This window comes from Mus caroli, unplaced genomic scaffold (assembly GCF_978045245.1).
Source record: "Mus caroli unplaced genomic scaffold, Mus_caroli_1 scaffold_5, whole genome shotgun sequence".
Lineage (NCBI taxonomy): Eukaryota > Metazoa > Chordata > Mammalia > Rodentia > Muridae > Mus > Mus caroli.
This window is the reverse complement of record NW_028227260.1, coordinates 116,125,407-116,141,683: the sequence shown is the minus strand read 5'-3', so window position 1 is coordinate 116,141,683 and position 16,277 is coordinate 116,125,407. Positions and strand designations below refer to the sequence as shown.

The 16,277-nt window shown below is 44.7% G+C and overlaps 1 protein-coding gene across 4 annotated transcripts; it reads right to left on the bottom strand.

The window, feature by feature from the left end:
• Positions 1 to 12,347: 12,347 nt before the first annotated feature.
• On the bottom strand, positions 12,348 to 15,566 carry Zcchc12 (zinc finger CCHC-type containing 12). Of its 4 annotated transcripts, none has more exons than XM_029472976.2 (5): positions 15,498 to 15,566; positions 15,340 to 15,414; positions 14,929 to 14,987; positions 14,585 to 14,721; positions 12,348 to 14,179 (listed from the first exon to the last, which is right to left on the bottom strand). In XM_029472976.2, the coding sequence occupies exon 5, from the start codon at positions 14,066 to 14,068 to the stop codon at positions 12,860 to 12,862; it is 1,209 nt and encodes a 402-aa protein (XP_029328836.1). In that variant the 5' UTR covers positions 14,069 to 14,179; positions 14,585 to 14,721; positions 14,929 to 14,987; positions 15,340 to 15,414; positions 15,498 to 15,566; the 3' UTR covers positions 12,348 to 12,859. The 4 variants fall into 4 exon arrangements, with proteins under 4 accessions (XP_029328836.1, XP_085694300.1, XP_029328837.1 ...); XM_085838174.1 differs by having other exon boundaries at positions 14,585 to 14,713; XM_029472977.2 differs by having other exon boundaries at positions 14,929 to 14,984.
• Positions 15,567 to 16,277: the final 711 nt, after the last annotated feature.

The window sequence follows — 16,277 nt, the reverse complement described above, 5'->3', positions numbered from 1 at the left end:
CTGAAGATCATCTAAGAGAGCTGCGACACTAAAATCCATTTCAATGAATATCATCTAAGAGAGCTGTAACACTAAAATCTTCAGAGAAGGCCTTAACTACCACCACCACCACCACCACCACCACTTCCAGCTGGATTGGGATCTTACAGTGCCTCCTTCAGTGCTCTGATTCATCCTTCAATCTGGTATGTTGTACGTAGCAGCACCTGAACACCCTGAGTGGGAACAACACTACAGTACCTGGGAAAAACAGTTCCTAGGCAAATCCTTTAAAATACCTACTGTCTTCAGGTACTTGCTACATAGCGTCTATGTAGGTCTCATTTTAACTGGCAGAAGGTAGACCATTGTGACCAGGGTTTAGTTCCCAGTGCCCACATGGCAGCTGACAACCCTCTGTAACTCCAGTTCCAAAGATCCAATGCCCTGTTTTGGCCTGTGCAGGCACTGCATGCACACAGTGCACAGACACACATGCAGGCAAAACACCCATACACAGAAAATCTAAAAGGGAAAAATCAGCAAACATCAGGATTCATTTATTTCATGCCTCAAATGAAAACATTCCATTTAAATATAAAAATGTAGATATTCAAAGTGTTAAGAGAAGAATGTGGCTACTTCTGAGCACAGATAACGGGTATAAAATTGTTCTCTTAAAACCAAAACCAAAACAAAAAACCTGAATGTGTTTAATTAAACCCATTAGTAAGTAATAGGCTTCATTATGATATTTTATACATGTATGTCAGTACATGTTGTTTTATTTGTCACTGTCTTTCACTACCCCTTGCTAGCCCCCAGTCCTTGGTGCTAATGCCCTCCCTTCTATTTTCCTGTAACACATATTCTATTACTCCCCTGTCCCTCTTCCTTCCTCCTTTAAGACTGCTCCCTCTCATTTCATAGTCTCCCCTTTCTACTTTTCTCTCTCTCTCTCTCTCTCTCTCTCTCTCTCTCTCTCTCTCACACACACACACACATACACACACACACACACAATTAGATTCCACATGTGAGGGGAAAATGCAGTATTTCACTTTTTAAATATTTTTGTGTTTTACTTAACAACAACAACAAAAAAAAAAAAACCCTCTATATACTTCTGTCCATTTCCAGCAAATGTCATGATTACATTTTTCTTTCTTTCTTTTTTTTTAAAGATTTATTTATTTATTATATGTAAGTACACTGTAGCTGTCTTCAGACACTCCAGAAGAGGGCGCCAGATCTCGTTACGGATGGTTGTGAACCACCATGTGGTTACTGGGATTTGAACTCTGGACCTTCGGAAGAGCAGTCGGGTGCTCTTACCCACTGAGCCATCTCACCAGCCCCTACATTTTTCTTATGTCTGAATAAAAAAATCAATTTACTGTGTTCTATATCTTTTATTTTATTAAATATTATTTGTGCACACACACGTGTGTGTGTGTGTGTGTGTGTGTGTGTGCACATGGGCATGTACCATAGCACATGTGCAGGTCACAGGACATTCAGGAGTCAGCTGTCTGCCTCTACCGTGTACATCCCAGGGGATCAAACTAAAATCATCAGACTTGGTGGCAAAAGAGCCTTTACCTGCCAAGTCATATGACTCCCTACACACATGTGCACACACTTAATACTTTCTTCTGTCTGGCAGCCCACAGGGCACTTACCACACTACTCTCTTGTTTCTCTCCCCCTAGTGGAACCATGTACTCTCTGCATCCATGGGCAATTTCAGCTCCTAATTTGCATAACATTGACAAGGCATTCATTAAGACAAGGTGCAACTAGGCAAACCAAATGGCCAAAAAAAAAAAAAAAATGCAGTCTAGACAAGTACATATCTCATTGAAATATAAAATAAAAGACAAGGCCCCAAAGTGTTGGTGTCGGGGGCAAGTGTGACTGGGGGAAACAGTCTGGAGTAAGAGCGAGGTTGAGACATGTCCAAACGCTGAAAATCTCATCTTTAGACTGGTAGGAATGAGGGTCTCTCCCTCCCTGTTCTGGGCCTGCATGCTCCTGTACATGTATTTTTGCAACACTCACCTCCACCACCACTGAGGTAGTCACTTAGCCTGGTGCCCAAATGACAGGTTTAACTTCCTCTCTCCCTAGAAGGACACATGCAGGAAGCATCTGGAATTTCTCCTCATGCAAATAAGGCATTTCCAGCACCTCAGTACCAACCTATAGAGTCTATCTGAAAAGCCCCCACCCACTCTGAAAGGTTCATATAGCCATTATTATCCCCAAATAAAGACAGCTATAACACTGAAAACTGTATTGGAGAAGGCTTTTTTCTCCCTGACACTCAAGGTAGGGATGCTCTGCCTGGGCAAGCTTTGTTCTTTTCATTCCAACCTGGTGCACACCAGTGCTAGAATGCCCCAAAAGCAGCAGAACTGGACCTGCACCGGTTACAGTTCCTGAGAAATTGGAATGCGCATTCATTTGCTGTTTCTGCAGAAAACAGCCACATGGGAAAGCAGTTTGGAAGAACTAAACATTTAGCTCCCAGACGGGAGAGCCATTCCACTCCTACATGCATATCCATAATGGCTAAATAGATCTACATAGATGTTTAAACAAAAACTTTTACATCAATGTCCACACATGCCACAATAACCAAAATATACAAAAATTCAGAATGTCCCTCAATTGATGAATGGAAAAATAAAACAAAACAAAATTCAGTATTTCCTATATAGTGGAACTTTAGTCTGCGGGGGCTGGGGGAGGGAAGAGCAGATAATTGATAATACTATAATATGAATGAACCTTGAAAACACTCTAGTAAGTAACAGAAGCCAGTCATGAAAGACTACATGTTGTATTAGTTTGCTCATATGAAATACCTAGGAAAATCACCTAGAGACAGACAGCTGACCAGGCGATAGGGGGAGTATTAACTGTAAATAAGCTTCAGAGAATTTCAGAGAATGTGTGCATGTGTGTGTTTACAACTTTATAATATGTTTTAAAGCATAAGGCTGGGGAAACACCTCTTGATTCGGTTCATGAATCAGTTTCTATCTAATGTTTCTCCCCATGGAGAGTAGTCTTGTGAAGAACTGTGATAAACTGTTTCTGAGGCTTTTTTGTTGACTGAAACTTGGAAGTTGTACTCAGAAAACATCGGAGTTAGCATCTTTCTCTGTGAAATGGTATGATGTCTTCAGGCATACAATTTAGGTGTTTCCATTTGGTATGCACCAGTGTGGTCTAGATAGTTCCTGGCCTCCTGCCAATTCATGTCTGTGGCTGTTCAAAGCCATCTCCCATTCAGGCGATTTGTTTTGTGCCCTCTCAAAGTCTGTTCAGAACGAGTTATCCTGCTCTATTTTGGCCTGGCCCTGGAAACGTTGAGAGTTAAACGGTGCCAGATCAGCCAATAAATAAAAGCCTACACCCAACACCTACTATCCCTGCAAGTCCTCCAAAGAGAAAAGCCAGGCAGTTCGAGGGTGAAGGAGGGGCGCCAAAGGATGCAAGTGCTCTTTGACCTAAGGGAAAGGCAGAGAGAGTAAGAATTTCCTTTGGATGGTAAAAGCCAAGCCGCGACAACCTTGAGGTCAGGTGTCCTTCCTAATGTCCAGAAACTCACCTAGTCACTCCTGGGACTTTCGTTGCTTTCTCTGCTGCAATGATAACCACCAGCCATCACAGAGCTACTAAGACCTACAGGGGAGGAAAAAAAAAAAAAAAAAAAAAAAAAAAAAAAAACGCCTGAGCCAGTTGGAAAGTACCTATCCACTGTTTCCTCACAGTTCTCGATTCTCATTTCAAGATTTTCAGCGTGTTAAGCTAGTCCCATGAAGCCACCATAACCACAGAGCTCAGAGTTGCCTATCTGAGCACGCCTGATTCATTCCCGAGCTCAGGCGAAAAGTTGAAGCCCGCCTAGCCAAGCCCCATAATGCTTTGCCCGGGATACCCGAACCTTGCCGAATTCCGTCGAATTCAGCCGAGTCAATCCAGTTAAGCCGAGCGAAGCAGAACACAACCAAGTCCCTCTGGAGACTAGCCGAGTCCCAGTCCTGATGCACCCAGACGAATCAAATGGAGCCTAACCGAACTTAACTTAGTCCCATCCAAGTTTAACCAATTCCGGCTGAATCTAGCCCAGTCCCACCCCAGCCAAGCCAAGCCTAGCTGAATGCAGAGTAGGCGAGCCGAGTTTTGCCGAAATTAGCCGAACACAGCCAAGTTCCAGACTAGCTGAATCAAAGGCCAAACCGGATTAGTCGAGTTTTGCCTAGCCTTGCCTAGCCTTGCCTAGCCTAGTCAAGCCAAATCTAGCAGCTAGAGCTTGCCTTCCAAACAAACTGAGACCTAACAGAGCCAAGCCAGATCCAACCAAGTCTTACCCTGTCCAACAGATTCCTGGTAAATCCAGCTGAGCAAAGCCTTCCTGAATCTAGCAGAGTCCAGCCTGAGCTTAGGTGAGCTAGGTGAGCTGGAATCCAGCTGAGCACAGCAGAACTATTTTGAACCTGGATCCCAGCTTCTTTGTGGGGGTTTAAAAAGCCAGTTTTAGTTGAACCTTTTTTGTTAGTGACCTTCCTGAAAACACGTGAGGTCTGAGCCTCAGTTTCTCAGGCCTCTTGACCTTCCTACCTGAGGTTCTCTGCCTCAGAGGCAAACTATGTGTCTTGATTGGAGCTCAGAACTTTCTTGCAGCTCCCAGTTGCTAAGGTCAATAGCAACTATGCCATGGCCCTCATACGGAAAAGCAAGACACCCTCATTTTCAGATCTCTGTATTCCACTGTCCCAATGGTTCACCTGCTCTAGAGCTCTTACCCTACTTGTTTCGTTTCATTCCCTTAGCTACAGCACACAATGGTAACAGTAAGCTTCGTGGGGCAATAGGTGCTGTCATTGTGAGGTGACTGGTGCACCTAAGATTCTGTAGTGAAGTCATCTTCTCTCTTCTGGCTACCACACCTCATAGCTTCCAACTAAACTGTTTGTTGTGTTGTTGTTCTTGTTTCCGGTTTGGTTTGGTTTTTACTTTTGTTGTTTGGTTGTTGGTTTTCTTTTGGTATTCATGGAAATCATCTCACTGTACATTTCTATTTTTTCCCATTTTCTTCTAAGTCGTTCAGATTTGTCTGAAAGCTTTTATATTTTCAGACGGGTTTTCCATCCGTTCTCTTGCTTTTTCTAGGAAAACAAAAACATAATTTATGACCAGTGTGTGCCTGCAGATAAGTTTATTCCTGGTAGTTTTGTTGCTGTGCTTCTATATTTCCTTGGACTCTCTTTTGCCAGATGATTTTTTTTTCATTTTGTTCTAGAAATTATTACACTTATTAGAAAAACAAAACCAGATTTTTCACATGTAAAAACCTATATGGGGAGTACAACCTCAACAAAGCAAATTATACATTTCTCTGCACTCATGGAGTTTGAAATAAGATTTAAAATAAATGTGTTAAAGAATCCAACATTTACCTATAGCTTGTTTTTTCTATTTCTTCCTGCTTTTCTGATCATTTAATTATTGAACACATAATATTTTCTAATTTTGTGACCTTTCAAACTACTGTTCATATAACAATCATAAATTTATTTGATAGAGGTTTTTAAAAAATAGCAAAAAAGGAAATGTGTGTCTCTTTAAAAAAATATTTATGTGTATATGTGTGCTTGCTTATCTATAATGTGTACCATACATGTAGCTCAAAGTGGCTAGACGGGCCTTTGACACTACCTGCCTGATGTGTGTTGCTGGCAACCAAATCCCGGTCCTCTGTAAAAACAGCAACTGCTTTTAATTACTGAGCCATCTCCCCATCTCCTTTTTTTTTTTTTAACACAATATCTTATGTATACCAGGTTGATCTCAAACGTGCTATGTAGCTGAGAATGGCCTAGGTGTCTGATCATGCTGCCTCCTGAGTGCTGAGATTACAGGTGTGTGCCATTGTGCCCATTGGGATCAGTGAATCCAGGGACTGCATGCATGTTAGCCAAGCACTCTACCAACCGAGTTATATATCTTCAGTCCTATGTGTCATTTAGTTTCAAGAATCATTGATGCTAAGCCTTTATTTTATTTTCTTGAACTTGGATGTTTGCCCATTGAGACAAATAACCATGGTCTTTTAAGTCAATCCCCTTTTTTTTTCTAGGCTGGTAGCTGGGAAAATAGCTTAGTTGGTAAAGTGCTTGTCATGCAAGCATGAACATGAGTTTGGGGCTCAGAACCCACATATAAAAGCTGGCTTGTAGTGCATCATACTTGTTGAAGAGATGAGACAGATAATAGTCCAAGGTTATATGTGGCTCACACACATATACATACTTGTACACACATGTGTACCCAAGACATAAATATGTATACACAAAAATTGTGGCTGCATAAAATTGTTTATATTGTCCAGTTAGTTTATCTGTGCCAGTTTTAGGAAGTTATGTTGCTGGATCCAGAGGTTTTCATATTTCAACTATTGCTGCACTCCTTAAAGGTCTGTCAGCAAGAGTGTGTCAGTACTCAGTCGTATCAGTGGAATGAGGGAGATTATTTCCCTATATTCTCCCCATTCGGTTTTCATGTTTATTATCTTTTCCCAGAAATCACATTTAAGAATGAATATGAGATGAATATGGTTTCAGACTCTGAGAAAGAACCTTCATAAACAGATCATTTATTTATGTCTTGTATAACAACAGAAATGAGACTGGGACCATGCTACTGACTGACTTGGTAGGTAAAAATTAGCACAATTATAATATAGCCAATAGAATTATTATATATTTGAACTCATTATCCTAGAATAAAAATTAGTACTGATTTTTTTAAGAATGTGTATGGGTGTCTTGCCTGAAAGTATGTCTGTGGAGCTTTTATGTATCTGGCAACCCCTGAAACTGGAGTTACAGATGACTGTGAGCTGCCATGTGGGTGTTGGGAATTGAACCTGAATGCTGTGGAAGAGAAGCCAATACTGTTAACCACTGAGCCATCTTTCCAGCCCTATAACAACTTTTGACTCAGTAGAGGCAGATCTGAAATTCAGTTCCAGCTGTAGCCCATACTGGCTGTGTGATGTTCAATGAATGACTATAATCCACCAACTCTTGATGTTGTTGATTTATAAAGTAGAACTTGAGTAGATATCTAACAGCACAGTTGTGGGATGAACCATACCAAGTTGTCAGGGGGCAGCAGTGATACACATATCCTTTCAAGATGAGGCCTCAAGACTCAGCCCTGTATTCTCTATTCTACCCTTTTTGATGACATACAAGGTATACTTCATTTGTTCTACCAAAAGTGATTAAAATAAAAAGAACAGGAAATGAGAGCAATTTGCATACTATAAATCCCTAGCATACCTTAACCTACAATCAGGACATCATTGTTCTCAGGAGGAGTGAAGGCATGTGCTTATAAATTCAAGCACTGACGTAACTCTCACTGTGTGTAAATGACTGCTTTCCTGCTGTCTTGTAATCCTTGATGCTTCTTTAGTTAAGGCCTAAAGGAGAAGGACACTTTTTGCATTTTATCCAGCCATGGATGCCTGCAAAATATTTTAGCTTCAGGATAGCTAGGATTCTACACCTCCTTATATTGTACTTGGGATCTCTGGTTTGGCAATCCGTACTTAATTGGATAAGGACTCCTCAGACATCAATCATGCCTCCTCCCTGCCATATACTGGGGATGTTCTGTGTCACTCTAAGGTCTGTTTCCCCCTCCCCTCTCTGTCACTGTTGCTGAGGATCATGACTTAGCTGGTTTTACACAGTCTAAAAGGCGAGGGGTGGGGGGAAGCCTTTAACTTGTAAGAAAAGGAAATGTTCCCCCAACACACACAATGCACAAACCACACCCCCTGCCATGCATGGAGTAGGGGTAGTGTTGATCTGGCCCATGGAAGCCACAGTAGCGTTTGATAAATAGTCTCATGTATCATCAGCAAGCCCCTAGGCAAGCTTGAACACACCATTATGTCTGCCAGTAGCCAGGCTCAGTATAGTTCAAGGAGTCTGACTGTTACATCCTCAAATGAACACCCATGTAAGCACTGAGTGCATCACAGGGACAACATTTTATTTCTTCTGTCCTTCGTCTGTAGCAGATTAAGGAACACATTCTAACCCAGCAGCTGCCATGTTTCCAGAGCCTAGAATGGGTGAGTCCTCCTGTGTTAGTTTCATATTCAAAGCACATCTACTAACAGCAGGCCTTACAGACTCGCAAGCCTTCATTTCCTTGTAGGTGAAGACACACTGCATGCCAGGGTGCTACAAACTCATGAGTCAGGGAAGAGATGGAGGCTTTGAAGTCAGACAGCATAAAGCAGTGGTCCTCAACCTTCCTAATGCTGTGACAGTTCCTCATGTTGTGCTGACCCCCAAGCATAAAATTGTTTTTGTTGCTGTATCATATCTGTAATTTTGCCACTGTTATGAACCATAATGTAAATATCTGTGTTTTCAGATGGTCTTAAGTGACCCCTGTGAAAAGGTTGTTTGACACCTCCAGAAGGGTCTCCACACAGGTTGAGAACCACTGCCCTAGAAGTGTTCTAGCTGTCTAGCTTACAGTCCCCACAATTCCATGTGTGTTTCTCAGACATTCAGCCTGTCTCCTCTTTAGAGAAATGAGATCATGGTCTTGCCTATTTTGTAAGATTGGTATGAGGGTTAAAGGAACTGATGTATTTAAAAGGACTTCATACTAATTTGCCATGGCAAACAACTCTAAAGAAATCTCAGGCATAATATTTGTTCTGGTTTTATTATAATTATACAGAGGCCAGGGAGAGGAAGAAGAAACCATAGAAACAGAGAATAGGGTACCAAAACGGCCAGGAGAGGAGGGAGCCATGAAGGAAGGGTGTCATGGAAACAGAGAGAAAAGATTCCAGGAAGGAGGGAAACAATATAAAAGGCCACTCAAAGGCCAGATGCTTCTGACAAGACAAAAAGCCATTTTCAGCCCATAGTGACTAGTGAGGGTAGAGGCAGAAGGAAGAAAATAAGCCCATAGCTTAAAAGGAAGGGTATCACAGCCGAAATGTAATCACCTTCCTCCTCCATTTCCTGGTCTCAGTGGTCTGATCTGAGTACCTAGGTATCCAATCTGAGAAAAATGTACTTTTCCTACACAAAGAAACGGCTGGTGTCTCACGAGGGAGAAGGAGAAGGAGAGGGAGAGACAGAGGGAGAGACAGAGGGAGAGACAGAGGGAGAGACAGAGGGAGAGACAGAGGGAGAGGGAGAGGGAGAGACAGACAGAGACAGAGATCAGGTTAGTGAAATAAAAAATTAAACAATTTTTAGTGTGTAGCACAGAGGCTGGGGGTGGTAGTGAAAGGGCCATGAACAGCTATGATTTCTTTCTTTTCCTTTCTGTGGGGCCAGCAAATACTGTTGGCATCATAATCTATGTCTTTGGGAAAATCATTTAACAAGTATTTGAAGAGTGAATTTGAACGAAGTTGATATGGAACATGGAACTTTAAAACAAACCAGTGCTAGACACTGGGGACAGATACTCAGCAAGGGGTGATGTGATGCTTTAATCTTCATTGCCAACTTGACTGGATTTAGAACCACCACGGAAGCTCCTCTCTGGGGATATCTGTGATTGCATTTTCAGAAAAGTTCAACTGCAGAAGGAAGAGCCATTCAGCATGTGGGTCAGCCATCCATCCCATGGGCTGACATCCCCAAACTGAATTAAAAAGGAAAAAACAAGAAGAGCATCAGCCTTCTCGCCCTTCCCCCATGTGTGTGTGTGTCTGTTTGTATCACTGTATTCTTTCTCTGTCTCTCTGTCTGTCTCTGTCTCTGTCTCTCTCTCTCTCTCTCTCTCTGTGTGTGTGTGTGTGTGTGTGTGTGTGTGTGTGTGTGTGTGTGTGCCTGCCTCTGTTTCTCCCCACCTCTCCAGCCTGCAGGTGAAACAGCTTCATGCCTTGCCTTCTCTTCCAGGATGAATAGCACTGTCAAAAAGTGAGCCAAAACCAACCCTTCCTTTGGTGAAGGATCTTGTCCCATTGTTGAGGAAAGTAATTAATGCAGCAAACATCCAGAGGGGGCAGGTGGAAATGAAGTGAAACCTTGGGCAAACTGGAGGCTGTTGGGAGCTCCTCTATCTGAACTGGAGGCTGTTGGGAGCTCCTCTGTCTGAACTGGAGGCTGTTGGGAGCTCCTCTGTCTGAACTGGAGGCTGTTGGAAGCTCCTCTATCTGAAGGAGTCGGAGAAGCCAAAGAAGCTTCCTTTCAGGAGTGCAAAAGGTCACCTCTCGCTGAAGAGAGTGTAGTGGCTACTGGGGATTCACTGATGTGCTGGAGGGATACCAAGGCTGGCAGCAGCAAATCTTTCTTTGTTCAGGTCTGAATTCTAAGCTAAAGGCTCAGAAGCAGTTTCCCTTTGGCCATCAGTGTTCAGAGGCCAAGGCTTTTTGTTTGTTTGTTTGTTTGTTTGTTTTTTAAGAATGCGGAGGAGTGTGGCTCCAGGGGACTGAGCAAGAGTCAGAAACTAGGAAGGGCTACAGAGAAAAGGAAATACTTTAAGGTGGGTTCTGAACAAAACTTCTTGTAGCCCTTGCTGTCTGCTGCCTCCTCCAGGTCTTGGCCTGGACCTCTTGTCTCTTTCAAGTGCACCAAAAGTGCCTGTAAGATGACAATCCTAATACCTGCCTCAGAGCCAAATCTAGGCCACTCTTGATTAAGCAAAGGCCGTCTGGCTAGATTTCTGCACGAAACCGTATGTTTTCGATTCCTACCAGGATTTCTGTTCCTCTTTATCTCCATGAGAGTCTTCCTGGACACTCCTTCTGTCCCCTGACCTCTAGAGCTCCATTCTTCTCACCTACTTCTCCTACTGCTGCACGCTCTAATCCTCTCAGTTCTGTGGAGCCCCTATTTCCTAGATGACAAACTCTTGCAGGGACTCACAAGCATGAGTTCATTTTGCCCTCTCCACCCTGCCTTTCCCTGACAGGTAGGTTGTCACCCATTGCCTGTGTGTGAATGGATCAGATTGGAAGTGATCTTACTTTGAATTGGGATTTGGGGTCCTTGGGCTCCTATGTCCTATATTTTACAGACTAAGTATTAGGCCACCGTCAGCAGCAGAGCCTGCTGATGCTAAGAGCAACTGCTATCTTTTTTTTTTTTTCTGTAATCCAGAACGCAGCAGAGGGTAGTATCAGACCACAGAAGAGACCAGGATGCCCGGCAACAACAGCAGAAATTTTAAAATGCTACCCAAAGGATGAAATGCCCTTGCCAACGTGAGCACAAATTGAATCACTGGAATTCCCATGTTAGGCTACTACCTCAGCTCAGCACTGGACTGCCCTCCCATCCCCCGCTGCTGCCGCCGCCCAGTACACTGCTCTGGAATATTAAAGAAAGCAATGAAGATTTTTCAATAAGTATAGGCCATAATTTGACTCTGTGGGGGCAGAGAACCACTCAGCTGTGGCGAAGGTATCCTTTGCTTTGGGAGATTTATTCAGCCTATATCTTTTTTTTCTTGTGTGTGTGTTCCAGGAAGGAGGGGGAGATTAAGCCTAGAGCTTTATGCTTGTTAAAGAAATGCTCTGTATCTCTCTCCGTGTGTGTGTGTGTGTGTGTGTGTGTGTGTGTGTGTGTGCCATGCACAAGAGGGGATTAAGCCTAGAGCTTTATTCTTGTTAAAGAAATGCTGTTTCATTCTCTCCATGTGTGTATGTGTGTGTGTACATGCAAGAGGTATGTGTCCCTGTGTGCATGTGTGTATGTGAGGAGCTTCTGTGTGTGTGGCTATGTTTGTGGAAGTACTCTGTGTGTGTATGTGTGCTCATGCCCGCACATGCATGAGGTATGTGTGTCTGTGTGTGTATGTGTAGCTACTGTGCATGAGTGGCTATGTTTGTGGAAGTTCTGTGTGTGTGTGTGTGTGTGTGTGTGTGTGTGTGTGTGTGTGTGTGTGTTGGGGATTGAACCTAGAGCTTTATTCATGCTAAACAAGTGCTCTTTCTTTCTTTTTCTTTGTGTGTGCATGTGTGTGTTGGGGGGCGGGGCGGTGAGTCCAGAGCTTTGTGCATACTAAACAAGTGCTCTATCATTGAGCTATATCCCCAATACTTTATTTTAATGTTAAGGAATAGCTAAATAACTTTCCCAGTCTAGCTGCTCAAACAGGCCTTGAACTCAAGATCCTCCTGCCTGTAGGTAGGAATAAATCCTAGGCCACCAGGCCTGGCCTTTTTCTTATCTGCAAATCAAAAGTTTGTTTAAAACAAAACACTTCCGAGGGTACTTTCACCCCTTTATACCTTCTCACTGTATTTTTCTTCTTCCTTTGCTTCCTAAAATAATACCACAGAGACATTAAAGTAGATGCTGACATATATGTATATATTTATTGACAAAGAAGGCCACAACATACGTTTTGGTGAAAAAATACAGCATATAGAACAACACTTCTATTTGATCACTTTTGTCTATACATATTTCTAATCTAGGAACACAGATATAGAGAAATATTTAGAAGGATAGGCACCAAAGGGCTGACAATTGTTTCACAAGGTAGAGAGGTCTGGGTAAGTTGTACTTTTTAATAATTTTCTAACTTGAAGATTGAACAATGAACAATACCACTTTCACAAAGAGAATAAAGCCACCAAGGAGAGAGGTTCACACAGAAAATAGACTGTTAAGCAGTGGGGAATGGGAACACGATCATAGGTCAGGCCTCCTCTCTTTACTGTACTGGTATTCGGGACCCTTTCTCCACCCCCAAAGAAAGCCACTTTGTGGATTTGTTCATGCAATTAGAAGTCTGTCCCCACAACTTTTCCACCGTTAAACATTTAATACAGGTAAGGGTTAATTTAAGGCTGGGGAGTCGCATCTTACTGTGGTTCAGAGAGGCCAATGGGTTCACCAGGGGCCCCCCTTGCCCTCTCCTCTGCATGTGTCAGCTCCTGCAGGGTGATGATCAGATTCTCAAAAACCTGGCCCTTGTCACTCTCATTGTCACAGGTTTCTTTTGAGTGGCCCTCCTCACCACAGTGGGAACAATGGATCGTATGTTTGCGCTTCCTGGCTCTACGCAGCTCCCCAAAACCCCGATTGTTCTTTCTCCCAGCACCACTGCTAGTGGAAGGAGCCTGGATTTCAAAAATGTTAGGGGACTCAATGACCAGCACTTGGTCCTCAGATACAGCTCTGCCTAGGAAGGAAGAGGCACTTGAGGATGGCAGTGGTGGGTCCTCAGGCTCCACCAAGATCACATCCTCATCTGAATCATCAGGAGAGTCATCTATCTCGATCACATTGCAGTCGATACTGCTGATCATTATTGGTGGGGAGCTCTGAAATGCCATAGGGCTGAGTGCCCTCTCCATCACTGACTCGGCTCTTCTGGGCCGCTTTGGATTAATAAAAGTCTCCTCCCATTCCTCTTCCTCCCTTATCATCCTGATTAACTCTAGGAAATTGGGAAGGCGCTCTGGCTCATTTGCATATACCCGGAGAAGATTCTTAAGCCTGAATCGAAGGTCTGTACTCATCTCAGCTCCTACCAGGAGCTGATGCAGGCGAGCCTGGTTTGCCTCTCTCTCAGCAAACACCCCTGCCTGGATAGCATTCTGCAGCTGCACCTCTAAACGGATCACATACAGGGATGGTTTCTCTCCATGTTCCTGAACAGTGTTAACAAATTTACTATGGGCTGTCACACTGCTCTCAGACTCCCCAAAGACCAGTTTCATTGCCCGCAAAAAATCCTCTACATCTAGGCCAGGATTGGCAGCTTGGAGCAAACGCATGACCTCCCGGGCAGGGCCTCTAAGGGTTCTCATTAGGCGTCTGACCTTTTCCTCCTCAGGCATATGCCAATCAGGCAGCACCCCAGTTACTTGGCTCAGCCAGTTTTCAAAGGTTTCTTCCCCCTGGGCTGGCTCTGCCCTCCCAGAGAACAACCTCATGTTTCTCTCTGCCATGCTAGCCATTAAAGGGCCAAGACTCCTCCCCAGGGATCTCAGCATGGAATGAGCCCATGGTGGCAGGGGTGAGTTCTGCCCCCGGCTGCTACCCAAACGTGAAAGGATGCTAGCCATGTCTGACAGCAGTGATAGGATATCTTAAGACACGAAGTTCAAGGCGTTTTAGAAACAAAACAAAAACGCTTTATCTTCAGCAGTGCAGCAGTCTCCAATCTCAGTAGGGGGCTGCAGAAAAGCAAAAGGGAGAGGAGAATTTAATAAGGGAACAGTCTCTAGTTGTAATTACTGTGCCTCAATACCCCATATATTTGTCCACTGTCCTAAAATATGGGCTAGGAGAGCAGCTGCAGCCTCCTGGAGCTAGCTGATGTCTCAATACTAACAGTGTTTTTTTATAGCCACGTCATCTGTACCCTCCCGCCAGTCCTGTGAGAGGGAGGGCAACTGTTGCTTCCATTCTGGATTTTACTTGTGGAACTGCACAATGGTCACAAATTCGCAGGGGTTAAAAAGAGACGTCATTAACTTCATGATCTCTGGTCTTAACTGCAAGCCCCTCTCAAAGCTCCCTGGACCACCCACTTCCCCCCACCCCACCCCCATACCACCACCCCTCTCCGTGATTCTTACATTAGCTGGGAAACTGGAGTATTTCCAGCTTCTGCAACCTGTGTCCTCCCTCCCGTGAGAAAGCCTGCCTCCAGGGTCCAGTTGATGGACCTCGATCGACTGGGGGGTCTCAGATCCTGATGCTCAAGACTGCGCCACTTTGGAGGAGGCAAAAGAAAGGTCAGAAAAATACTCCGTCGTCATCCTCCTCCTGTTCCTCCCTCCCCCCTCCCTCTTTCTCCCGCCCATTTCTGCTGTCATTAGGTAGAAAATTCCCTCTCCCACCTTCTGAATACAATACAAAACGATCCCCTACCCCCCCAAAAAAAACCCACATATTGTATCCCCAGATACCATTAGCCTACCCAGCTCTTCAACCAGCTGCACCGAATTCAAGTTCAGATTCCGCTTTGATGGGCTGCTACTGTAAAACAGAATAAGAGTTGGACACACCCACCCCCACAGTACCCAGAGAAATTAGAGGAGATACATAGGGGGTTTAAGGCAAACAAAATTCCTTCTCCGTCATCCTCCAGTTGGCCTCTTCCCCTACCCCTTCCCTGGCCAGGCAAATCTTACCAAGTGGCATCTTCCAGGTGACTCCCAGTGAGGTCATGCATTAGCACCTTACCTCCCCCAGCGTCGCAATTGCAGATTCTCCAAGGCAGGAGCGGCCTATACCCGCGGGCTTCTCTGCCCCCTCCCCCTGCCCCTTTCCCTCTCCACACCAAGGAATCACCCATCCTCCCCCCCCCCCCCCCCCCCGGTTTTAAAACCTGTGATTCTCTGGTAGCCAGAGGCTGCTGCTACGGTGTCTTCAGCTATGGATCCTGCCTGTGAGTCCCGTGGCCCTGCAAGAGAAAAGTGCTGGCACCTCCGGAGCCGCTAGGCGATCGGAAGCTACCAGAAAGAGCTGCTTCACCCAGCTACTTACCCACAGGTAACCGGATTCGAATAGCGCAGTTCCCAAGGCAGCTGCAAAGCTTTTATCAGCAGCCTACTGACACAAAAGAGTGTGACGAGCGGGCCGGCGGAGCCAATCAGTGGAGTGCGGGGGCGGCTTCTAGCGGCCCAAAGCCCAAGGGTTCGGGTGGGAGGGGGAGCAGGGAGGGAAAAAGGGGGGCGGAAGTGGGGAGGAGGGTATGCAACAGGCTCGGGTAGCCAGTGGTGCTGGGCGAGTTTAGGGAGCTAAACTGCATTGTACCCCTGCGATTGTGACTCTTTCCCTCCACTCTTCCCTTCTGCTTTTGTGTTCTCTCTTGGCCCAAAATTGTGCCTCGAGGCCAGATGTGTATGTATGGCAAAGTGGGACCCAAATCAGGTAAAACAGTAAAAGCGGGGAGATATTAAGCTCCTTAGCTGGCTATTGGGGTGTTGTGCTGGGTGGTGTACATCTGTAATCCAGCTTCTTGGAAGGTTGAGGTGAATGGGTCAGTAATCCAAGGCCAGTCTGTTTAATAAACTGTTTTGATGCCACCATTGGTGGCTCATGCCTGTAATCATTGCACTTAGGAGGGGTGGATGAGAGAATCAGGAATTCAGGGCCAGCTTTAACTAGAAAGGGAGTTCAAGAGCAGCCTACCATTCTGCTGTTCTCTCTCTCTCTCTCTCTCTCTCTCTCTCTCTCTCTCTCTCTCTCTCTCTCTCTCTCTCTCCATCTCGGAATGCAGGTAGGAATATAGGGGATTCTGGTTTACCTAGGGGCTTAGGGCAC

Bases quoted from the DNA above. Each gene is read 5' to 3' on its own strand.
- Zcchc12 (XM_029472976.2), bottom strand. From the start codon at position 14,068: ATGGCTAGCATCCTTTCACGTTTGGGTAGCAGCCGGGGGCAGAACTCA.